Raw genomic sequence first — 26,412 nt, 5'->3', positions numbered from 1 at the left:
AGAGAGAGAGAGAGAGCGTTTGCACAAGTTTTCGGACAGTTCTGTGGCTCCTCAGGTTGGGTTTGTTTGTTTTTGCACCAGAAGTCACTAAAGAAAAGCAGAAAATGTCGCAGCCCGAGCAGAAAGGAACCGGGCGGGATTCGGAAAACCAACCGAGAGACGTGTCCGTTAACCCCAGAGCGGTTTGTCACGTGTGTAAGCGGCTGTACCGGGACCCCAGAATCCTGCCCTGCCTGCACACCTTCTGCTCGGACTGTATCTCGCAGCTGGAGCCCTTCTCGCTGTCCGTTCGCAGCCGCCGGCGCTGCCCGGCGGAAGAGGACGGCGGAGGCGGGGAGGCGGCGGGCCGAGCCGGGGTCACCGTCACCGTGCTCTGTCCGGACTGCGACTCCGAGGTGGACATCCCCCCGTCCGGACCGGCCGGCCTGAGCACCGACCACCTGGCGCTGGACGAGGTGTTCCTGGAGACCCTGGTGACGGCCGGCCCGCTGGGATGCGACCTGTGCGGGGAGGGAGCCGCGGAGAGACGCTGCGAGGTGTGCTGCGTCAACCTGTGTGAGTTCTGCTGCCAGGCGCACAGGTAAACACACCTGACAGTCACCTTGTAATCACTGTAAAAACATCTGGTAATCACTGTAAAAACACCTGGTAATCACTGTTAAAACACCTGGTAATCACTGTTAAAACACCTTTATACTACACTGTAAAAACATCTGCTAATCACTTTTAAAACATCTGGTAATCACTGTAACAAAACATCTGGTAATCACTGTAAAACACCTGGATACTACACTGTAAAAACATCTGGTCATCATTGTAAAAAAACAACAACACCTGGATACTACACTGTAAAAACATCTGGTCATCACTGTTAAAACATCTGGTAATCACTGTTAAAACTTCTGGTAATCACTGTTAAAACATCTGGTAATCACTGTAAAAGCACCTGGATACTGCACTGTAAAAACATCTGATAATCACTTTTAAAACATCTGGTAATCACTGTAAAAACCTCTGGATACAACACTAAATACCTCTGGTAATCACTGTAAAAACATCTGGTAGTCACTGTTAAAATGCCTGATAATTACTAGGTAGTACTAGGTACTAGGTAAACACCAGATAGGTAATGTAAAAACACCTGATAATCACTGTAATAATATCAGATAGTCACTTTGAAAAGACCTGGTAATCACTGTTAAAAACACTGGATACTAAACTGTAAAATCATTTGATCAGTGCTGTAAAAACACATGAATACACAGTAAAAACACAAATACTGTAAAGATACTTGAGTCACTGTAAACACACCTGAATACTACACTGTAAAAACACATGAATACGTAGTAAAAACACAAATACTGTAAAAACACATACATACCCACTGTAAAAAACACAAACATGCTACAAAAACACCTGATATTCACTGTAGAATCACCTGGATACTCACTGAAAATCCACATAAAATGTAAAATCAGGGAGAAACACCTGGATACTAAACTTTGAAAACTCCTGGATACACTTAAAATGCTTGATACTCACTGTAAAAACACTGTAAAAATTCCAGATATTTGAATTCCGGTTGCTAAATGGAGTAGTGGACGTGTGGAGAGGCTCCCCAGCGTAGATTCAATAACTTCGCGAAAAGACTCATTACTCTACCATAGTGTTGTCACGACACCAACATTTGGTGTCGATACCGATACCACCATGTATTTTGATACTTTCGATACTTTTCGATACTTTTCCAAATAAAAAGAGAACACAGTTGCGGCCTTGTGGATGTAGCATTGTTTCCCTTCTGTCTCTCTCTCTTTTATTCCTCTCATTTCTTTTTACAGAGTTTCCACGGGTCGTTTGAGTCAGTTACGCATGCTCACTCTCACATGGACGCAAACGCCATGTCATTTACGCATGCGCATCCAGTATTCTTTTCAAAGCACAAGCTCGGTTGGGAGAAGATTGCTTTGAAAATACGTTGTTTTGACTTTTATTTTGAAGTTGTGTAGGTCGAGTAAGAAGCGCTTATTCAGTTGCGGATCTCGGGTCGGAGCGCAGGAGCACTCGCACACCCCGTCTCGGAGAAACCGGAGTGCAAAAAAGAAAAAGAAAAGAAGAGAATCCGGAGCGTAACTTGTTTTCCTCACGTTCGATCGTCCAAAACATCCAAAACAAGTCAGAAGGCGCAGCAGCCCGCCGACTCTTCCCCCACAGAGAGACTGACGACTCTACTCGGTGCAAATTACAACACAGTGACGCTCCGCGGTGACATATATAAATAAGATACCGGTACCAGCCGGGCACAGTATAGTATCGTTTTAAAGTTGTCAGTACCGCGATACCAATACAGTACCGGTACACCAGAGAATGAGAAAGTTAGATCTTTTTACTCTGGCAACCATAAACATGCACATCGAATTGTTTTGCCAAATGAAAAAGAAAATCCAACAACAATCAACAATCAACAAATGAATCAATTTCAAATTCTCACACAACTATTTGTTGACATAAAAAAACAAAGAAATGTCCAGGCGTTTTTCTCCTCCTCCTCAGAGGTTTGACACGAAAAAGTTTATCACGATCTGGAGTCGCCGTCTTCCTGTCATTGCAACAGTTCATCCTCTCCACTGGAGTCACTTCTTCTTCTGACTCTGAACTCTAACCCTAACCCCTAACTCATAGAAGAGCTGCGGTGCGTGGTCCACGTCCATAGACCGCTTCAACCGCTTCAACCCCCAATATGGCCGCTTCCTGCAGGTCGCCACCATTTTGTTCCGGAGCACAATCACAGCGCCGCTGTCGGTGGGAGGCAGGAGTACATGATCCACAGTGCCACCGTACTTCTCCAGAATTGAAACCCCGCCAGTACGGTATCAAGATGGTGGCTTACGGGCGCTGACATACTTGTTCGTGGTCGCCGCCATAATTGCTCACGGTCAGCGCCATACTACTCTCAAACTTGAAACCCCGCCAGTGCGGTATCAAATAATGGCGGCGTATGGGCGCTGATACACTTGTTCGCGGTCGCCGCCGTTCAGTTCGAGGAAGCACCAGTACACTCACTGGAAGGTACATCCAGGTAGATTGTATCTGAATAAAGCTCAGAGAGTATTTATAAGGTCCAGAGCCAAGTGGATTGAGGAAGGAGAAACACTCATCATATTCCACATTCAATTTATAAAAACAGCCTAGAAAAAAAAAGATTCACTCTCATGATGAACGGGGAAGAATACTTAGAACCAAAAAGTATAGCGAAGGAGATCTTGAATTTCTTTAGATACTGTATGATTCTTCTTATTCTAAACAAAATGCTTTAAATCATTTATTACTGTAAATGATGAAACCTTTAGAAATGTTTGTGAGGAGGATTTAAATTAAAGTATCATCATAAAAACAGCCTCTGACTGATCTCCAGGCTCAGATGGAATCACTACAAACTTTCTGAGAAGAAATTAAAACGATGCTATTTGAGGTAATAATGTTTGACTGGAAAGGAATTATTGACAAAGAAACAAGGTAGAATTATTTCAGACATCCTGAAATAATGGGATTTGCTTTTATTCTATTGGTCATGTTTCCTTACCTTCAGGTCAAAATAAGAAAAGTGTCTCATCTAACTCCACTCTCTTCTATTCTATATTCTGCTTTACATTTACATTTCACTTCACTGCCCCTGTGTCATTTTATATCCCAGATTGTCTGTGAGCTATATAACATAAGTTTATTCTGTTTACACCAAAGTTGTCTAACTCTCTCTGAGCCTATTTCAGCAACACACTGCAGCTGTAACCTCAGTGAAGCCTCAGGGTCAGAGGTCAGCTGTAACCACAGTGAAGCCTCAGGGTCAGAGGTCAGAGGTCAGCTGTAACCTCAGTGAAGCCTCAGGGTCAGAGGTCAGCTGTAACCTCAGTGAAGCCTCAGGGTCAGAGGTCAGCTGTAACCACAGTGAAGCCTCAGGGTCAGAAGTCAGCTGTAACCTCAGTGAAGCCTCAGGGTCAGAGGTCAGAGGTCAGCTGTAACCACAGTGAAGCCTCAGGGTCAGAGGTCAGAGGTCAGCTGTAACCACAGTGAAGCCTCAGGGTCAGAGGTCAGCTGTAACCTCAGTGAAGCCTCAGGGTCAGAAGTCAGCTGTAACCTCAGTGAAGCCTCAGGGTCAGAGGTCAGCTGTAACCACAGTGAAGCCTCAGGGTCAGAGGTCAGCTGTAACCACAGTGAAGCCTCAGGGTCAGAAGTCAGCTGTAACCTCAGTGAAGCCTCAGGGTCAGAGGTCAGCTGTAACCACAGTGAAGCCTCAGGGTCAGAGGTCAGAGGTCAGCTGTAACCACAGTGAAGCCTCAGGGTCAGAGGTCAGCTGTAACCTCAGTGAAGCCTCAGGGTCAGAAGTCAGCTGTAACCTCAGTGAAGCCTCAGGGTCAGAGGTCAGAGGTCAGCTGTAACCACAGTGAAGCATCAGGGTCAGAGGTCAGCTGTAACCTCAGTGAAGCCTCAGGGTCAGAGGTCAGCTGTAACCTCAGTGAAGCTCAGGGTCAGAGGTCAGCTGTAACCTCAGTGAAGCCTCAGGGTCAGAGGTCAGAGGTCAGCTGTAACCTCAGTGAAGCCTCAGGGTCAGAGGTCAGCTGTAACCTCAGTGAAGCTCAGGGTCAGAGGTCAGCTACAAAACTGATCTGCCTACTTCGGTGCAGTAACACCGTCATCTAGGATTTCCGCACTGGAATCTCTTGAAATAAAGAGTTGGAAAAAAAGACCTGATACTCACTGTGAAATCCCAAATTTTATTTAACAAAACATAGCAGCAAACGACCCGATTTCCGTTTTCTGATTTTCAATTTCCAAAGGAGAGCCATCTCCTGTTTTTTGTCTCCCAATAACAAATCGGAAAACAAAAATCTGATAGTTTCCCATTTCCCGTTTTCCGACATCAAAAAGAAAATCGAAGGGCTGAAGGTACACGGACTGACCTACTACACTGGAAGAACACCTGAAAGTCACCGAACGCTCCTGTAAACTCACTGTAAAGGTGTCTCTACTGTAAAGATGTCTCTACTGTAAAGGTGTCTCTACTGTAAAGGTGTCTCTACTGTAAAGGTGTCTCTACTGTAAAGCCGGTCTGACGTGTGAGACTCTGCCCCCTGCAGGCGACAGCGGCGCACTGCAACTCACTCGGTTCAGGGTCTGGGGGAGCTGAAGCTTGGCGGCCAGCTCTGCCGTCCCGTCCTCTGCTCAGCCCACCCGGGTCAGGAGCTGCGGCTCTTCTGTCAGTCCTGCGACCTCTCCGTCTGCCTGGAGTGTGCCGCCACGCTGCACCGCGACCACCACTGCTGCCCCGCCCACGACGTCATCCATCGCCACGGAGACCGCATCCGAGAGCTGGTCACCGTGCACCTGAGACCCCGACTGGAGCGAATGGAGGAGACTCTGAAGAAGGTGTGTGTGTGTGTGTGTGTGTGTGTGTGTGTGTGTGTGTGTGTGTGTGTGTGTGTGTGTGTGTGTGTGTGTGTGTGTGTGTGTGTGTGTGTGCGTGTGTGTTTTTGTTTTTGTTTGTAATTTCCTTGTTTTCTGTGTCATTTGGCCATAAAATGTGATGGAGTCCACATCTAAGTCACAAGAATAAACAAACCAATTGTGATCAGCCTCATTCTACATTCTACATATTATGATATTTCTTGTCTTTATTGAACGTATCCATCTATAGTGTGTCTGCCTACAAAGACCTGTCCATGTAAATGTTGAACCCAGGGAGTTAATGCCCTCGGTGTGGACTCGCAGGCTGGTTCTGCCTTCTGACTGGACAGCGTTTACAAGACTGAAGCTTGTAATGGATAGCAATTGAGGGAAAACCACGAAATTAATAACAGAGACTATATTTAAATTCAAAGACTATTTTTATACCGTCCTTTTAGCTTTGCGGGAAACCGTTTCTCTCCCAAGATCAGCAAAATAATAAAAACATAAATTCATTAATTAATAAACATCTAACACAAGTCTAGGTTTTGTTAGAGTGCAGGTCCACCACTTTTCGAGAAACAAAGTTGTAAATTTATTACATGAACAAAGTGCCAATAATATACTGCAATATACACACACACACACACACACACACACACACACACACACACACACACACACACACACACACACACACACACACACACACACACACACACTCACACACACACTCATGCACACACGCAGACACACACACACACACACGCAGACACACACACACACACACACACACACACACACACACACACACACACACACACTCATGCACACACACACACACACAGTACACAGGAGAACCAGGGAAAAAGAGAAAGAGGAGAAATTTATATTTTACTGCACGGTGTTTCTTCTCCTATCCTGAGAGAATGCGCAGCAGCAGAGAAACTTGCGGGAAAAGTAATAATTGCTGCTTGGAAGTCCCTCTTCTGAGACTCGTTGCCAGTGAATCTAACTTACCAAGACTTCACTGACCTTGAGGAGGATGTTCGCTGGCTTAAAGCGGAGTTGGAGGCCAAATCGGCAATGCTGACAGCCTGCATGGACATTACCCATGAACAATCACAGAGGATCACGTCGCTGACGGCGGTCCTCTAGGACACGGTCCACTGGGATGGCGTCACAAATCCGCGAATTTTAACTCCCAGAACTGCTGGAAAATCTTCCACCTTCGGTGAAACGTATTATCCTCCATGTTGGAACCAATGACTCGGCCAGAGGTCACTCAAAAGGGACCAAAAACGATTTTAATGAACTATTCTCTTTTTTAAAAAACTGTGGCCTTTCCATTTATATCAGTGGCCCAATCCCCCAGAAGGTTTTTATACCTCCACTACTGGCTCCAAGCAGCATGTAGATCACAGGACTTTGTTTTTATCGATAATTTTTACTTATTTTTGAACGGGCCCTCCTGGTACCGAGCCGACGGACTTCACCCCAGCTGCCAGGGCCGCATGGCGCTCTCCACAAACTTTCAACACGCGGCTCGGCACCAGAAACAGGACTGACGAGAGACTCCTGGTACACGAACCCACCTGTCTTCCTCACTCACCACACCACAACATGGATCTACTGGCAAGAGCGCCCCCTACTGTTCTCTCCATCAACTCTCCACCACTCAGCCCATCCACGACCCCGGCCTCTGCAATTCTTGTCATCACCACAAACCGCCACACACATCAACCTCAGCAACCTCACCCTCATCCCCTCAGCTCCACCCGTGACTACACACAAACATACACAAATCATCAATATGGCTCTCTGTAACATTCAAGCTCTTGCCAGCAAAACTTTTATTATAAATAAATACATTTTAGATAAACTCGACTGCCTGTTTATACCGGAAACTTGGCACTGATGCTCCAGCTGTTCTCGCAGAGAATGTTAACTTTCTATTTTCAGTTAGGGGAGGGAGAAAAGGTGGCGGTACTGCCTCAATCACTTGCAACTCACTTTTATAAAAGGACATCTCTTTGGGCAGTATCGCCACCTTTGAACACTTCACCTTTGTTTTTAGCAGCCTTCAGATTTTATGTATTATAATCTCCAGGCCCCCCCAGTATGCATCTTCTTTTATCAGTGAATCTTCAGACTTGTTATCAATCATACATGCCAAATACAATAAGATTTGAATTACCAACGAATTTAACTTACACATACTGTAAATAACACGTCTGACCGTGCTGCCAATGATTTTATTAATCTTTTAAACAGCATGGATTTTGCAGGACCAGGACCTATGGTGAGGCCTCGTTCTGTCACTATGGCCCACGTTTGTGGAACAGCGTGCCGGAGGGCCTCAGGGCCGCAGAGACTCAAAACCCACTTTTTTAATTTAGTGTTTAATTAGTTGACTATCTTACTTACTTGTTATTCTTTTTTCTAATGTAGTCAATGTTTTAGCTTAATCCTTTATTTCATTTATTAATTCATTTTATAAGCTCCTATTTATTTATTTTTATTGGTCGATTATTCTTACTTTTTATTTTCTTATCTTTTATTTTCATTTATTGATTCACTTTTTTAGCTCCTATTGATTTTACCCCAGCGTCTCCTCACGGGCGCGCTCTGAATCGGGAGTTGAGTCTGGTCTGCCTGTGGCGTCAGGAAGTCGATAGTTAAGGAGTTAGGAGGGACAATTCGGACGTACCCCTGGATCATCAGTGCCCGGCCATTTTTACATCACACTTACATCAGTTTTTATAGTTTGTTACGGGCAGTTGGGGTTGGTGGTGTGGGTGTGTGTGTGTGTGTGTGTGTGTGTGTGTGTGTGTGTGTGTGTGTGTGTGTGTGTGTGTGTGTGTGTGTGTGTGTGTGTGTGTGTGTGTGTGTGTGTGTGTGTGTGTGTGTGTGTGTGTGTGTGTGTGCACGCGCGTGTGCATTCATGCAAGTGTTTCTATTTTATTTTATTTTATAATTTTTCTATTTTATGTGAAGAACTTTGTGTTGCAATTTTATTGTATGAAAAGTGCTCTACAAATAAAGTTTGATTTGATTTAAAGTATTTCCTCCAGTTTTAGCAGTTTGGTGGCTTCTGGTCAGCCAACATGGCAACCTGCTGCTTTGCTGCAGAATTACTTCTGTGGTCGTTAAATTCGGCTTTACAAAGTAAAGCTAATGACTTTCACTTTCTCAATCAACCATCACAAAACTTTTTATGTGAAACTTTCTGCCTTAATATCATTCCACTCGGTGTTGTGCTGCTCTGTTGTCACGGTGCTGCACCCAGCACATGAGGCTGCTCCGTTAAGGGAGTAAAAAAAAAAAAACAACGGCAGTAAACAAACAACGGCAGTAAACAAAACTGCGGTAATTACGTTAAATTGTTTTTAACGAGTTAAACGTTTCAAATCAATTAATAACGTTTTATTTTTGACAGGACTAAAAAACAGACAACCCAGAGGTCTGTCTGAGGCATAAGTAACAACAGGAGACCTTTATGGATGATACCTGTAAATGTACTCTACTGTCACTGTTTCTTGTCCAAACAAGGAGAATTCACAACTCCGGTGACACAAATCACTAAAATCCAAAAACATTATTCAGCACAAATCATGTACCAGGCATCAAATAACCTACTGACTTACTAACAAAACATTCAAAAACTCTTTTTTCCCAGTCGTAGGATATGAATTAAATATTTTTTTGTTTTGTTTAGTTTTTTTTAAATTTGTGCATATTTGATAAATAAAACAAGAAAATAACAAACAGACCTAAAAAGATGTTGGTTGTAATAAGCTCATGCTTCGTTCGGTATCTACTCTCTCCCCGCCGCAGGTGGACGTCTCACAGGATGCCTTGCAGGCCGGCGTGGATTCGGCAGCCAGCGAGGTGAGGGCGTTTGCACGAGGCTACGCCTGCGCTGTGGAAGCCCACTGTCTGTCCCTGCTGCGACGGCTGGAGGAAATCAGGGTCCAACGCAGGTGCACTGATGTCACACTGTTACTGGAAGTGAACGACTTTCAATGGAAAATAATGTAAACAGTATGGCACAGCTGGCGGGATCATGCGGTGGAATATCTCAACAGATGGAGTGTATTGTATTGTATTGTTCACATTTGACTTGATAAAGCCCACATTCTATTGAGGTCAGCTGTGGATAAACTAGTAAAGTAAAGTCAACATTGATGTTTGATTCCCACTCATCAAGTGTCTCTGGGAAAAACATTAAACCCAATGAAGTGTGTGTGTGTGTGTGTGTGTGTGTGTGTGTGTGTGTGTGTGTGTGTGTGTGTGGGTGTGTGTGTGTGTGTGTGTGTGTGTGTGTGTGTGTGTGTGTGTGTGTGTGTGTGAGTTGTAATCATTGGTGTGTCAGTCAGTGTGACTGATAGTAATTAGAATCATGCTCGACCAATATGTTAAGAAAAAGTTAACAGTGTTAATGTCAGTCACATTGACTGATGATTCTTATCTTTATAATTACATGATTTTGACTTTGGAAACTAAAGATAATGAAAACATAATGCGCCGCCGTCGCATTATTATGACGTCATTAAGTGAAAATGCGGTCGGACTGCCACACTAATGTGATCGCCTTTCACTAACTCCTTTAAGAAGCCTCCTAACACCTTTCTTTAACCCCGTGACGTCATCCACGGGTTAAGGTAAAGTCGATAGATAAGGCGATAGGAGGGACTTTTCGGACGTACCCTCAGTCTCAAATGTCCTCAGTCGTCAAACGTTTATAAAATGCAAAAACACCTCCACTTTCTGTCTTCTAAACGTGTAAAGTGTAAACAAGGTCAAGACGACACAAGTTTTTCAAACCTATTTCCGAGGAAAAAGGATCCCATTGGAAAATTGAAACAACAAAAATATTTTAGTGTTTCATGTCTTCATTCCACTGTAACCTGCAGGAACCACCTCCACCTGCAGAGGGCGCAGCTGCAGCAGGCCCTGTTGGACGTCCAGGGCGGAGTGGAGTTCGCCGAGCGACTGCTGAGCTGCGGGTCAGACGCCAAGATCCTCAGCACCAAAGGAGTGACCCTGAAGCGTCTGACCGCCCTGGTGGAGAGCAGCTACGACCCTCGCCCGGCAGCGGTGGCCCTTGAGGCCCCAGGCGGCGGCACCATCGTCAGCTTCCTGCCCAAAGAGTCAGCGGGGGAGGTGGAGGGATACCCGGTGTTTGGGGTTATCAACTCTAAGACAGTGGATGTCAGCAGGTGTACCATCAAAGGCGAAGGTATGACCAGTTGGTGACATCCCAGATAGACGACTCCTAGTTAGACAACTCATAGTTAGACGAATCCCAGTTAGACGATTCCCAGTTAGACGATTCCCATGTAGATGTCTTATCATAATAAGTGAATTCTTTGTAACATTTCAGTGACCTAGGATGAATAGTAATGTATTTTTACACATAAAGACACATATTTCCTTTGAAAAAGTAGCTCAACATTAGTTTAAAATGGCGGCAGGGGAAGAACAAAAAAAAGCATGTCAGATTAAAAACATATGTTTTATAAAGACACATAAAGTAGCTCAACAATGGCCAGGGGAAAAAAAATATAGAAAAAACCATGTCCCGATGTCAGACTTAAAACATGTTTTATGAAGACACATAAAGTTGCTGAACAACGGCCGCCTCCCCGCCCGCAGCGGTGAACAGATAACTTGTTCACGGACAACTCATCCATGGACAGCTATCGTGTGCTGCGCTGTGAAGTAATTTTGCCCATTTCGGTATATTCGGTGTTTAAGAGGCCGTCCACACAAGCAAGCCGGTTAACCTAAACAAGCTGTTTTTGACCTATCATCCAGACAAGGTGGTGTTTTAGAAGCTTGAAAACTTTTTTTTTTGAACATGGGTCCCAGAGTGTTGAAATTCTAAAACTCCGGCTCGTGCCGTCTCACACCCCGGGGTGTGGACAGCAAAGTCGGCAAAGACGATTTTGATAGTTGAACAAATGATGGCAGAAAACAAGCAATATCAGCAACACCTCTCATGGGGGTTATGAGGAGCCCACAAGAGAAGGATAAAGGCCCCGACCAAAGCCGCCAAGCCGAGATCGGCTGAGCGGGCCGGGAGACCCCAATCCCGGTGGTGAAGTCCCCCCTACCATCCCCCCTAAGAGGCCAGGGCAGAGAAGGCCCCAGCCGCCACGCCCCGGACCAGCCCCTACCCCCAGATCTGGAAGAGCAAAGGCTCGGCCGGGCCCGGTCAGAGGACAGCCAACCTACCAACCCCAGGAGCCTTGCATCCCACCACCCACGTTCCCACCCAATGATTCTCCCCCCCCGATCTTGATGGACACACACACACACACACACACACACACACACACACACACACACACACACACACACAGACAGACACACACACACTTGGGGGGAGGGTGATGCCTCCTGCCCCCCAGGCCGCCAGCCGGGCCCCCAACAGGCCACTGCGAGATCCCATTCTCTGCTCATCCAACCGCGAATGGGGAAGGGGGGGGCACCAATGTAACCAATGGATTTGGTTAAAAAAAGGCTTTATAATGGCATCTCCCTGTTTGTTCGTGACTTGATCCTGATGCTTGAAGTCTTGACCAAGCTATACAACCGGAAAAAATAAAAAACCTGTGATTGTGAAAATATAATTCAAAATATGTCTGAAAGTGTAAAACGGATCAAACTGACATCGTATTTCACAGTTTACAGGTAAAAAAAAATCAAGAAGCTAAACGTCTTACCAAATGCCTTCAAAAAACTTATTTGTCTCGGAATCACCACACCGTACGAATGACCTGCTAAAAAGAAAAGTGTTTTGGTTATCAGGAGAGTGGTGTGTTGTGTAAAGGGTTAATGTGAGCCGAGCGGTGGGGGACGAGTTCCTGTGCAGTAGATAATGACTGTTGGGACGGGGAGGAATGTAGCGGCGCGCCGCAGGCCGTACAGCCGGGGTGCGTTCGCACACAAACACAACAGACACGCAATGTTGAAAGAAACTTACAAAGTGATGACAGGGTAGCTTCTTCTAAAGCCGTTACCATGACAACAGGTTTTCAGAATAGCAGCAACACATCAGTGAAAAATCCCCTTCTGTCCACAGACACCATATAGTTTGTATTTCTGCTGGTTTGTACATATAAATCACATGTTAGAGAAGAAACATTAGGTGTTAGATTTAATATATATCTCAACACTGAACCCAGCTAGTTCAGGTGGGCATGAGTTAGTCAGGTTAGTGCAGCACAACACGTGAACATCGTGACTCTTGTTTTCTTTCATTTATGTATTTATTTCCACAAGTTTTAAATCAACGTCTATTACACACTGCAGTTTTTGATGTTTACCATTGACTTTAGAAAGTCACAAGAATATTTCAAGAAGCATCCTTTGAAGGACTATGAAGAGTGAAAGCTCAGGAAACAAAGTATTAATGTTGACAGACTGCTGTTTTCTTCCTCACAACGGATTTTCTCAAACCTTTTTCCTAACTCGGGCCGCAGACGGAGGAAGTGCCACTGCTTTGGCTCTGATCCGTCTTCATGTTTGCCGAGTCACACGTCACATTTACTGAGGCTGCTGACGTCTGGTCCGCTCTCCTTCTTTTGCCTGTTCCCACTTTATTACATCTTGTTCATTTTTCTTCCTGCTTGTGTCCCATCACTGGTCTTCACAGTGTTGGGTGGGAGCTTCAGGAGCGTTTTATTCAGTGAAAAACCACTAATGCAACAGTTGCAGACTATTCGTAAAGACTTGTCCAATTTATTTTTTTATTTTTCATTACTTTATTTTCATTTTCCATTTATATCGGTAACAGAACACAAACAAGATAGTCACAATGTGGTCCAATACAATATTTTTCGGATGCCAGTTTACAATTTAACTCAAAATTGGTCTTCGGATATCTCGTGATAATATGAAATTCTAGAAGCAGAGCACAGCCCACATGTTCACACCCAGATATGACGACTGTCTACATGGGTGGAGTAATATTACATTGAGCCAGAAAAGGGCCCCAGATTCTTAAAAAACGTTTATTGTCCATCCGAGTTTTATCCAGGCGCAGTCTTTTCATCTGTATAACAGACACCATCTCCTTGAGCCATTGTTTAAAACAGGGTGGCTGGGTAGATTTCCAAGCCAATAGAATGAGTTTCTTTGCAACGAGCATTGTCAAATGCATAGCAGCTTCTAAGTCCTGTGACATGTCAAAAGTTCCTGTTGAGCAACCGAAGTTCTCAAGCGAGTGATTGGGTAACATGTCCCTGGAGTAAGCTTTTGAGAGCCACTTGAAGATCTCAGTCCAGAAATGTTGTAGTGTAGGACAAAACCATAAAAGATGTGCCAGTGATCCTTCAGCTAGTGCGCATTTGTCACATGTCGTAGGCACCGATGGAAAGATGCAATTCAATTTGGTTTTTGAGTAATGCAGTCTATGGATTACTTTGTACTGGATTAACTTGTACCGTGAATTAATTGAACAGCAAGGTATCCGGGACATCGGCTCCTCCCAGAGCTCTGCTGTTACCTCTGCCAAAATGCTGTTGTATTCATATTCTAATTTAAGAATATTACTGTAGTCTGACTGGAGAGGAGTTTCTGTAGGCCAGTTCTGCAGCTGGTAGTTCTTTCTCAATCTTTTCAAACCTACTTCTCTTAATCCTTCTCTGTGTTGCTTAATAAGAAATAATCTGTCCTCTGATGTACACTTTGAAGGTCTCCCATAGTAATGAGTCACTCACCTCACCATTATCATTGATCTCCAGGAACTGTGAGATGTGCAGAGCGATGTGTTCCTTGAATGACTGGTCTGTAAGCAAAGATGGGTTAAAACGCCAACTATAAGCTTGATTAGGGACAGATAAACGGAGATTGAGACTGACTGGGCTGTGATCTCAAATTATTATGTTGTGATACTTGGTATGATCAACATTACCGATCAGTCTGGAATCGACTAGTAAATAGTCTATCCGTGTGTATGATTTATGCACATGAGAATAGTGTGAGTAATCACGATCAGATGGATGCTTAAGTCTCCAGATATCTATTATGTTGGGACCGTAAATATTTACCAGTGTGACGGGGAGTGAACTGATATGCCCAGTTACAATTATAAACCGGCCATTTGGGTCAGTTACAGATGAAAGAAAGCGAAAAGGTACAGTCTTTCTGAAAAGAATAGCAACTCCTCTGACTTTGGATGTAAAAGGTGAGTGATGAACCTGTGAGGTCCAGTTGGCAATAAATTTTCTATGCTGGGTTGCTATTACATGTGTCAAACCTATAATGTCAGATTTGAGTGATTTCAAATGTGCAAAAACTTTGCCCTGCTTGATTGGGTGTCCCAATCCTCGGACATTCCAAGAGACCAATGACAAGGAATCAAGCTTATTATTCATTTATAAGTATCTAAGTAAGTCATGAAGATGAGCATAGGGCCACTAAGCATGGTTACATATTGAAAAAACGAGTTAAAGTTCCAACTGGCAGCCAACGGAAAACAAAGAACAGAGTATGTGACTATCAACAAAACCCATGACCCCCCCTCCCCCCACCCAAATGCTTCCCCAAACGAGGCAGAGTCACCCCTATTCACCTCTAGAGTGAAGAGCTACAACAGAGCAATCACACACACACACAAAGAATCTCCCTCATACAGCCCCTCACTGGCACAGACACGGCAAAACTAAGTTTCTGAGAAAAGAAACTGCTATGAATGAAGTTTGATCAGTAAAATTTTGAACTTTCTTTAAATTATGCACTGCATTTTACAAAGTTTTATCTACAAACTTGTTGGCTGCCACCGGGTCGTTGAATATCTTCACTTGCTCTTGGTGGTGTATGTGGAGCTTGGCGGGGAAGCGCAGTGAGTGACGACGCTCCTTCTCTCTCAGCCGCTGCACCACCTCACGGAAGCTTCGTCGTTGCTCCACAACCTCCGCGATGTAGTCGGGAAAAATGAAAACTCTGTGTCCTCCATATTCCAGTGACCGCTGCCTCTCGAGCTGAAGAATCCGCTCCTTCTCTTGTGCCATATGCACACCCGTGGGATAATGGTGCGTGGTTTGGAGCCGACCGGTGGTCTGGGCTGCAGCGTGCGCTGCGCTCTGTCGATGAAAAGTTGTCTTCCCCCAGCAACTTGACGAAATCTGTTGGCCTCCTTTTCTCCTCGCCCTCTGGGATGCCGACTATCTTAATGTCGTTGCTCCGGGATCTCCCCTCCAAGTCCGAAAGGTTTGCACGAGGCCGTTTGTTTTCCTGCTGCAGCTCCGTGACCGAGGTCTCCACAGCCTGGAGACGCTGTTCGTGGTCCGCGGTCACATTTTCGGTGGTCGTCAGCCTTTCAGTAAGCGCTTTCTGGGCGGATATGAGACTTTTGTCGAACTGCTCGTTAAAAGATTGTAGTAGCTTGTTTGACATTTTCTGCCAAACAAGTGGAATCTCATCCTCCTCCGTCTCGGTGAGGGAAGAGCCTGGATTTGTGACGTCAGCGTGGTCCCGGCGTCTCGTAGCAACTTCAGCTAGCTGCCGACTTGCTCCCCTTCCACCGCGTGTAGGTTTAACAGATTTTCCACTTCTGGGCTGTGCAGTAGAATAACGGACTGCTCTTCGGCAGGATAAAGAAAGAAGTGTCCAAAAAACTGTTTAAATGAACAAAATTCTGTGTGCCACAAGAAGCTGAAGGAAAACACGTCTATTCCATATGCGTCCCACTGCCGCCCACAGACTTGTCCAATTATACTATGGATTTGGTCCAATAGTGAATTTTTCAGTGATGATTATTTTATGTTTATTTATTGGCAGTGCACTTGTATATTTCAGGCTGATTTGAGCCGATAACAATGTTATGAGTGTTTCTCATACCGTCGGCTCCCAGTGTGTCGGGGACAAACTGGTCATTTTAGTCTCTCCTGATTGGAGGTGTCACATGAGTAACAACAGTGCAGTCCCTCAGCCGGCACTTCGATTCATCATCTCTGAAGTAGCTGTTAGATGGAGTTTCATTAGCAGCAGTAGCAGTACCCCCCCCCCCCCCCCCCCCCCCCCCCCCCACACACACACACACACACACAGAAAACAGATCTGCTGAGAAGCAGTGAATAATAACAGGAAATTGCAGCTGAGAATCATTTGTTACCCAGCAGCTAACAGACTGACAAGGAGATGCAAAGCGACATTAATCACAGACGTGAACACAAATGATGTTCGCTTCAGTACAACAACTAACAACGAGATGTCAGCTGATGAATTTGTCTGAGCGAGCGAATGCAGGAGAACAAGTTACTCAAACTAAGTAACGGTGTAAGGGTTTGGGAAAAGGTTAATTCACGTGTTAACCCTTCATTCTACTTCAGATACGTGGAACACAAGAGCAACCAACAGAGTGCTTCACTTTCCCCGCGGAGCTCGGAAGGCTTTAGAAACTGTTTGAGTGATTCCCCGTATCGGATTTCACCACACATATTTAAGACTCAACAGCTGCAAGCCAACTAATTTCCCTCCATGTGTGGACATTGTGCTCTGACCAAATGGACACGGGAACTTCTGGTATTTCTGCTTTGAAATGGCACAAGTTGAACCTCTTCTATGAACAAGGTTTGATTACCTGTAATGGTGGGATTTGTAGTCGCGTAATGTAATTTTTAATGTGTATCAACACATTTGAGGTGACATACTCTATTAACTGTGTAACTGGATGTATTTCTTTTGTCTCCACAAATCCATTTTACAATTCACAGACTAATAAACTGACACACTCCCATTTTCACTCCTGGAATCAAGGACTTTTGAGTATGTGACTGTTATGTTGTATTCGCAGAGAGAAAAACTGGTAAAAAGTACACAACTCATGGAGTATGTGACCTCAAGTTTACTGATACGCATTCCAAATCACTGTACAGATGCTCAAACCTTCTTCACTGATAAGACCTTCATACGGTGAGGTTATTTTAACTTGAATTCTTCTGTGTAGTCCATTTTAGCTTCACTGTTAGAGACAATAGGATTGCATCCTCCCGTGTGTTTTTCGCTCCATTTTGTACCATGTGGTTTCATTGATAGCCTGTTGATGTGTAAACAAGGAAGTGACTGCAAACAAGAGCCCGCCTCAGAGAACAGAGTCCATTGTGATTGGAGCAGAGTGTGAAACAGGAAGTGGTCACAGAGATGGAAGGAAGTCCGCCTCTCTGATTCAGAAGTCAATGTTTGGGTAGAATTTCTTTCCCATCCTTAAGTTGGGGGGGGGGGGGTCACGGCCGTGACCTGTGCAGCCGACCATGTGGTGAGAAAGTCTTTGGTAAATAAATAATTCTGTTAATTTGTAACAAGCGCAGATCTGTTGTTTCTTAATCCAGCCACAGTTTAGGAACATGCAGAATCTGGAGAAGTTAGATAGAAAATTAAATTGAACAATACTCTTCTTCACGCCATTGTTTGAGGTGCAGTTGTATTAAATCCTTTCCGCCATCAGTCTGAGTTGCATGAGAATTCAAGATCCTGGTGAAAAAACAGACGTAGGAACGTTTTTAGAAGTAAATTCCCTGAACTAAAGTGCCAAAGTGTTTTTGTTTTCTACCAGTACTTTGTCACACTCACTTTGGACCTGTACTCATTTTATTTTCGTATATTTAGAATCTCTTCTACTGTTCTGGAGGTGTTTTTGTTTTACTGTTTGGCTCCAAACTGTTTTTTTGGGGGGGGGGGGGGGGGGGTTGAACATGCTGGTTTTGAACTTCAGTTATCATGAGCTTTCGTGCAGATAATGAAGGAATGTTTACAGGTTGGTGGTTTTCCATCTTTTGTGTCCTTTTCCTTATAAAGAAGTGCTTTTATCGTCTGACCCGCCAATAAAAGGAGTGTTGGACTCCCTTTGGCACGAAGTGGTCTGACCTCTGATCTCTGCTGGCCTCAGGTGTGCGGAGGGCCACGGAGGGCCAGCGGGGCCACTTCACCCTGCTGTGTCGGGACTCCAGTGGGGAGCAGATGGCGCGCGGCGGAGAGCATGTCCTCGTCAGCATCGTCCACAAGGAGAAGAAGAACTGGTGAGAGCGTGGTGGCGCACAGACTACCAGCATTCGTGATGCAGAAATAGGTTTTCCACACACAGTGTAATTCCTGCTCAGTCTTGACCTGAGGCAGCAGGGTTTCTCATGGAGCACAACAAGGTTATGACCCTCCTGGGAATCAAACCGTGCGCCATGCAGCTGCCCAGGTCAACAGAGGAATCTGCGCCTGGGAAATCTCTTACAGTGTTTGCTGTTTGGCCTGAGCCGCTGGACAAACCTCCTGGGGTGTGTGGGATTTATGGTCATTTTAGATTCTCATATTTAAAATGATTAAATTAGAATTTTTGGCTTCAAACAACAGACTGATTTCTGATGATTGAGCTTTATGGAGTCAAACATTTTCATTAAAGTGAACAGGTTGACCTCTAGTGGGTCTCCAACACAGCATGAATGAATGAATGAATGATGCTTTATTTCATACATACAAATAGAAAAAAGAAAGATTTGAATGAATAAAACAAAACCAACAATCCACTTGATCTGCATTTGCATGAATGAAAAGGAAGAAGTAAAAACTTTTTTTTTTGCTTTTTATTTATTCAATATAAAATCACACCTGTTTCAATTTACAGTCAACTTAATAGAAATGATATTACCTATACTTCTACATACAACTTATCAGTAAAATTAAAGATAAATCTAATGTCAGAATCACATATAAATTACACTGATATCATAGACATTCACAGAGTTCTGACTTCTTTCAAGTAGTAGATTATAGAACAAACAATTGTACTTACAAAACTAAAACAGATGTTGGCAACAAAATACATTAAAATAAAGAATAGAAACGAGAATACGGGGAAAAAGTGGCTGTTTACGTCTCTATTGCTTGTAGTATTGGTTTCTATCTTCTCTCAAATTTCTCTAGTTTCAGTTGCAGTATTTTCTTTCCATAAAAACAACAGTTTTTACTCTGTCCATCCACTGTGTTATGTTGGGTGGGTGTGATCATTTCCTTTGTTATCAGGAGCAGGATCCTCAGTGTGTAGGTACCTTTCCTGTCTATCAGATCATCAGGTAATATTCCAAGTATATATATATAAGGTTGAGTCAAGACGTGGTCCCTGTCATATTTGTACATAATATTGTACCTTCATCTTGACAAAAAGCTTTAATCCAGAGAAAATGATGAATGTTCCGGCTTGTGTTCACATGGAGCTTCTTCTCTGTGGATTTCCTTTCAATTTGTCCTCGCAGACACTGAATTCTGAATCATTACAAGAAAATAACGTTCTCTATGAGCCTCTGGCCAATTCAAACAATTTAGCTACTAATTGGTTGCCAGATGCTCCTCCAGCATTTTAAAACATTTAAATTAATACCACATACGTTTTCCACTCCAGTGTCTCTGTTCCACCTTTAATGTGACGTCTAATTCAACATCGTCTCATATTTTTGTGGGAAAATGTCCTTGAAGACCTGGTTTGTGGTTTAAATATTGTGATATGATAATAGCGGATTATTGACTTCTACCTGCATCTTCCACATCGTCTTCACCGTGTTTTAATCAGGAAAACTGAAACGTCTCTTATCTTCCAGCTTGAAGCTTTAGTTAATTAACTGTTACTGTTAACTGTGTGCGTGCGTGCGTGCGTGCGTGCGTGTGTGTGTGCGTGTGTGTGTGCGTGTGTAATCTGTGTGATTAAACTGGTTACACCAAATCCACTGGCTTCATAAAATCTTAACCAGAGAAGAATTTAACGACAGACGCCTGTTCTCTGACGCAGCATCCCTGTTGTTTGTCACATTAATCAATAAATGCTTATTGTCTGCAGCCGAGTGAATAAAAGAACTGCACCATTTGCCTCATTTACTGCAAAAAAACTATTTCTAACATTTATAGTGGCAAAAATAGAGGCGATAATGTCTTGAGTTCTGGTCATTGTATTGATTTAGTGTCACTAAGCTGATTCCTGGTCTTGATCATTTGTTTCCTTCTGCGTCAGCATGGTGGAGACGACAGTTGCCGACAACAGCGATGGATCGTACGGCGTGTCATACACGCCTGAAGAGGCAGGGACGTACTCTGTGTGGGTTTGTGTCAAAACCCAACATGTGAAGGTAGAAAACTGCCGATCATCGTCAACAAGCTGCACCCTCAGTCTAAATGTTGATATTTGAGACGAGCAAAGAATAACATTCAATAACTGGGGACAAAAATCTAGACGGGAAAGCAACCTTTTATTTAGTTACAGGTCTTTTTTTTTTTTCTTTTTTTTTTAAATAATAATTTCCGAAGTGTTCCTGCAGGGCTCTCCCTTCACTTTGACTGTGAGGAAGAAGTTCAGACGTCACGGTGGGACGTTTCACTGCTGCTCCTTCTGCTCCAGCGGGGGAGACAAAGAGGCTCGATGTGGCTGCCCAGGAACCATGCCAGGTACACAGAGGAGCTGCTCACCACCGTCAACAAATAGATTGGAAACCTTTAGCCCATGAGGGTTTTTTGTCAGAGTCCCGGTGTGTGCAGCGCAGAGATAGATAGATAGATAGATAGATAGATAGATAGATAGATAGATAGACTTTATTGTCACTCTGACAATTACATCAGAGATGCACTGCAGAACGGAATTGTGATACCGGGTCAACGATAAAACACACAAAAAGTACCAGAGATAAAATAACTTTAAAGAGCTGCCTAAGATGCAGTGCAACAATAAATAAGGGGAAATAAGTTAAAACAGAAGAATAAATAAGTATTTACAGTCATCTGTTTAAAAGACGGATGGCGGTGGGGGAAAGCTGTTCTTCAACTTGGCAATTTTACATCTCAGGCTGCAGAACCTCCTGCCTGGGGGGAGGAGAGAGAACAGGGTGGGTGTGGTCCTTGGTGACCCTCAATGCCCTTGATAGCCAATGTTTTTTCTGCTAAGTCCCCCATTGGTGGCAATAACGCCCCAATGATCTTCTCAGCGGCCCTCACCACTCCCTTCAGTGCTTTTCGGTCAGAGGCAGTGGTGTAAAGTTGGGTGGGTGTAAAATACAAGGGTGTCGTATGTCGTCAGACTCCAGGTCTCTTCCTGTTGCAAGAGCAAAAACTGTTCTGACACCGGAAGACTCTCAATCACATCATATTGTTTTGCCCAAGCTGCCGAACAGGACAAGAGAAAAAGAAAATAAATAAATAAAAAAAACTATTTAGGTTACATATCCAAGTCACTGTGTGTTGCTATTGTAGCGTCTCGCAGTACGGGGGGGTCCTGTAAAGCAGCTTTAGTACTCCTTTATTCTCCTCCATCGGACACACACACACACACACACACACACACACACGGTCTCTGCAGTCTCACCTGCCCCGCCCCCTTCACTCTCAGCCAATGACAGGCCAACTCGCTCTAACAGGTTCAGGTGACACAAAAGAATCGGAACCAACAAACATCGTCACGGAACCTTTACATTGCAACAAGAACACAGCTGCAGAGATGGTACACTATTTTTGTAATTTCACTGAGTGAATATATCTACTGGCAGGAAGCCCCGCTCCTTTTTTCAGTCAATCAATCAATTAAGACTTTATTTGTCCCGAGGAGGGAAACTAAACGGTCACATAGAGCAAATAAATAAATAGATAAATAATAATGGGAGGGGGTATTGTCAGCAGCTGCTGAAAGTAACTAAAACGTTACTTGTAATCTAACTTAGTCACTTAAAAACAAGTAATCAGTAAAGTAACTGAGTTACTTTTTAAAGGAGTAACTAGTAATCACATAATTATTTTCAAGGTAACTGTGGAAACACTGGTGTTTGTGCGCGGTCGCAGCGTATCAGAAAAGCTGTGTTACCCCCGTTTCCATGGAGATGGAACTTTTTCAAAAAGCTCCACCCTGGGAGCACCAACCTGGGAAAATACGGTAACAAATGACAATTCTACTGAAACTTTAATAATTGTATCACAGGTGCCCGAGCACCCACTGGGGGATCCCACCAAAATAAAAGCCTGACCCTCCCGCGTGGCAGGCAATACTACTACCACTGGACTACTGTGGCTACACGCGTAACAAGAAGTTATAACTTTGATAAAACTTCCGGCCCCTTTCTGACTCAGGAAGTGAGAAAGTTCTCTCCCTCTGACCCGGCCGACACCCTCTGTGTGTTGTCATCTGATATGAGAGTACACCACTTTGCATTATGCAACGCAACATTTCATAAAGTTTGACTTCAGATGTGTCAGCTGTGTGTGTGTGTGTGTGTGTGTGTGTGTGTGTGTGTGTGTGTGTGTGTGTGTGTGTGTGTGTGTGTGTGTGTGTGTGTGTGTGGACTCAACACATAAAGTCTGATGTATTTGTCATATTTGGTTTATCACTCACTCTACCGAGATACTTCAGTTTTACAAGACAAGTTTGTTATTTTATGTCCTCATCAACACCCTTCTGTGTGTCTGTGTGTCCTGCAGGAGGATTCAAAGGCTGTGGTCACGCTCATAAGGGCCATCCTGGGAAGCCTCACTGGTCCTGCTGCGGCAGCACGGTGGAGGCGTCTGAATGTTTACCCCACAGCGTGCTCGCTGCAGTTTCTCCGCACGCTCACCTACGAACCGTGGAGCTCTGACCCGACGACCCAGGCGAGGGCCGTCACGGTGCCGCGCGTTCATAAAGGAAGACAGCAAGCGAAAGGTTAGCCGAGCAGCGGGGAGCTAAATTTCAGACTGTAAATCTTGGACAGACTAGAAAAGGTCAGACGAGAAGAGAATTTCCAATATAGACTAGTTGGCTCTGATATGCCATTATAGTGCATCTTCCCCAAAAATAAATGGTCAGAAACACAGGAAGTACCTGAATAACTTCATGTTTCCTTTGTTTTTTTACTTCGTTTAGAGGCAGAGCAACTTACACTGGAAATGTTAGATTGTTGTTTACCAAACATTTAAATTTAAAGCTTATTATGAACCCATGTTACTTTTACAAGATGAAATTAGGCTGTACGTGGCCCCAAAGTAAAATGTGTTTTTTTGTTTTTTTCTGTTTTCTCTTTTTTCCTTTCCTTTTCTTTTTTCCCTGTTTTAAATAAAATATGTTTGACTCTCCTGGTCTGACATTTCAGTGTATTGGTCCGTTAGACTTTTCGGAAGTGAAACACAGACTGGAGTCGCTCTAACTTCATCCTTACCAGAACCAACACGAACTCACAAGTGGACTGACGCACCTTTTCTGCTCCTGCAGGAAAAGCAGTGACGGATGAATGCAGGTTTCACCTGGTGCTTTCTTCAGCTTTACTCACCAGGTGAAGCGAAGCAGCTGGACTCGTAGAAAATCAAATAAATCTGTATATCTGAGTTTTTATAAGAAACAGTTAATCACCATCGCATGAATTTTGGGGATTTTCTACATGTGCCTACAAAATAAAACATACAAATATATATTAATCATTTTGATTTCACGTCCAACAAGTTAATCAAAAGGTTTTTTTTTAAACTCAGTTATAAATGTCATAAGTGCCTTTTTTGTCCAATTTAAATCACAGAGATGCAAAAATTATGCAAGTCTGTTTAAAACAATTTATAATGTATATTTTATATTTTAAATGTTAAGAGTACACACTACAAATACTGTTAAAACTTGAATGGTTTGAACTTTCTACAGCCATGCAAAGTAAACCTGATATCTATAGAAGTTACTTATAAACAACATAAAATTAATGTAATAATCTCTTTACTAAAACAGTAAACTCCACAATGTATATACTGTAATGAAGATGATGCATAAAGTGTACACAAAAATGTTGATGCTGTAATAGTTTTTTTGTTGTTGTTTTCCAATTAAGTCCAACATAACTTTAGAATAAATCTTAACTCTGCCAATATTTGATCATAGTTTAGGTAAATATTTGGAGAAGTATGTTTTAGAAATGACTTGATAGTTTGACTTGTATTGAGTTATGTAGATTTTGTTTTACCCAGAAATAATGTGTGATTATACTTCACTGTATCACTACTAATTGATGCATACATCATGTTGTGTTTATAAAATGTCATTAGTGTGCCCGCTCAGTGTTTGTGAGTACTCTTCCTGTAGACATGATGCGCATGATCTGAATGAAAAACTGGAAGTTTCATCGTCTCCTGAGATCATTACCTCCGAAAGAAAATGTCTTGTTTTGGTGAGTCACATCCTGTGTGTGTGCAGATTGTACATAGAAAGACAAGGAGAAAAGTCGTGCTCAGCTGACTGACAATACTTCCTATTTAAAAATCATATACCGTTGGAAGCCTGGTAATGTCGTTGATGGTTCGACAGTTGTCAGGAAGATATATTTGTGGGATGAGCACAGAATAACTGAGTCACAAGTTTGTACTGAAAATCTTCTCTGTACCTTTGAAGCCAGTTTTTCTTTATTTGACCTTCTGGTCTGAGTGAAGCTGGATGAATTCATTTCAGGTCAATTTTATTTATTTAGCACAAAAAAGGACAAGAGAAAAAACTAAATATTCAACTTGAGCAAGTAAAGGTGGTGGGAAGTAAAACATTTTCCTTTTAACAGGAAGAAACATGCAGAACCAGACTCAGAGGTGGAGACTGGATATTGTAGTTCCTCTCCAGACCACCAGGGCGCAGGAGAGAGTCACTTCCCTGTGCCTGCTCATCCAGCTCTAACCTCCTGTCCTTCTGTGTGGTATTAAGTTCTCCCTGCTTGTACCCACAAATGACTCATAACCAGCATCTTCCAAAGACTGCAGCCAATCCCCACTAATGAATACTGCATTATGATTTAAATAATAAAAAGAAGTCTTCAGCGGTTTAGGAGTGACTCTCCCTGTGAATGTTTGATGAAGGGACAAGTCTCCGGGGAAGTTACATCAGTGGTGGTACTGCTTCATCAGCTAATCGGACAGTTTCTGCCAGTTATGAGAAGAGTGATGACGTGAGGAGGAAACTCTCACCTACAGACTCACTGCTGTTTCACACCTACAGACTCACTGCTGTTTCACACCTACAGACTCACACTACTGTTTCACACCTACAGACTCACACTACTGTTTCACACCTACAGACTCACTGCTGTTTCACACCTACAGACTCACTGCTGTTTCACACCTACAGACTCACACTACTGTTTCACACCTACAGACTCACTGCTGTTACTCGCCTACAGACACATGTTGGGATTTATGGTTGGTTATTAGCATTAAATTGCTGTAAGTAATAGATTACTGAAAGTATTAAATCACTGGAAGTGATTTTATCAAAAATTGAAATCATTAATGGAAGTAAACTGTCATTTACTCATTAACAACTCCTAAAGTAATCGATTTATTATTTAAAGTTAATAAATTAACAAAAAATATTCATTAATGAAAATTATTAATTTTAATAAATTCTGTATTCATTCATTAATTTAAAAAAAAGGGGCACCACCATAGAATCTGGAATTAGCTAATTACCAAAATATGAGTCTCGTTTGGAAAAAGGTTATTTAACTTAGTTAATATTTCTGTGTAAAAATATAACAATCGTAAATAAAAGAGAAGGTGTGAGATCCGAGCACAGACTGTTACAAACCAGTGTTGTCAACAATAAATACACAATAATCACCAGGAATCATTCAATTCAGCAAACAGGCGTTTATTAACAAAAAAAATTAATCCATAAATAATTCTGAAATCATCTAATAAATCAGCACATTTAAGTAGCAAACATCATCCAACAGGGAGATCTAATCTATTAAACAGCAAACACTATGTACTATGTAGTGTGTGTGTGTGTGTGTGTGTGTGTGTGTGTGTGTGTGTGTGTGTGTGTGTGTGTGAGAGTGTGTGTGTGTGTGTGTGTGTGTGTGTGTGTGTGTGTGTGTGTGTGTGTGTGTGTGTGTGTGTGTGTGTGTATGTGGGTTGGTGTAATGGCCTCGAACATCCACCGGGGGAGGCCAATTTCGGCCACTGGGTGGTGTGCGGCGCTGCGCCGAGGGAGAGCGCAATGACTTG

At 43.3% G+C, this 26,412-nt stretch overlaps 1 protein-coding gene across 1 annotated transcript; it reads left to right on the top strand.

The window, feature by feature from the left end:
- The first annotated feature begins 6 nt into the window (after positions 1-6).
- Positions 7-23,517, top strand: trim45 (tripartite motif containing 45). Its single transcript, XM_080479217.1, has 8 exons — positions 7-580; positions 5,136-5,424; positions 9,280-9,425; positions 10,359-10,684; positions 18,341-18,470; positions 20,444-20,558; positions 20,748-20,874; positions 22,888-23,517. Exons 1-8 carry the CDS (start codon positions 105-107, stop codon positions 23,040-23,042), a joined length of 1,764 nt encoding a protein of 587 aa, XP_080335343.1. The 5' UTR covers positions 7-104; the 3' UTR covers positions 23,043-23,517.
- The last annotated feature ends 2,895 nt before the right edge of the window (positions 23,518-26,412 follow it).

This window comes from Lipophrys pholis (assembly GCF_963383615.2).
Source record: "Lipophrys pholis genome assembly, chromosome: 13".
Classification (NCBI taxonomy): Eukaryota; Metazoa; Chordata; class Actinopteri; order Blenniiformes; family Blenniidae; genus Lipophrys; species Lipophrys pholis.
The sequence above is the reverse complement of the archived record's forward strand: the minus strand, read 5'-3'. Positions and strand labels throughout refer to the sequence as shown.

Coding starts and splice junctions, on each gene's coding strand:
- trim45 (XM_080479217.1), top strand. CDS start 105: ATGTCGCAGCCCGAGCAGAAAGGAACCGGGCGGGATTCGGAAAACCAA. Junction 9,426..10,358: donor GAAATCAGGGTCCAACGCAG/GTGCACTGATGT, acceptor TGTAACCTGCAG/GAACCACCTCCACCTGCAGA. Junction 18,471..20,443: donor CACAAGGAGAAGAAGAACTG/GTGAGAGCGTGG, acceptor CTTCTGCGTCAG/CATGGTGGAGACGACAGTTG.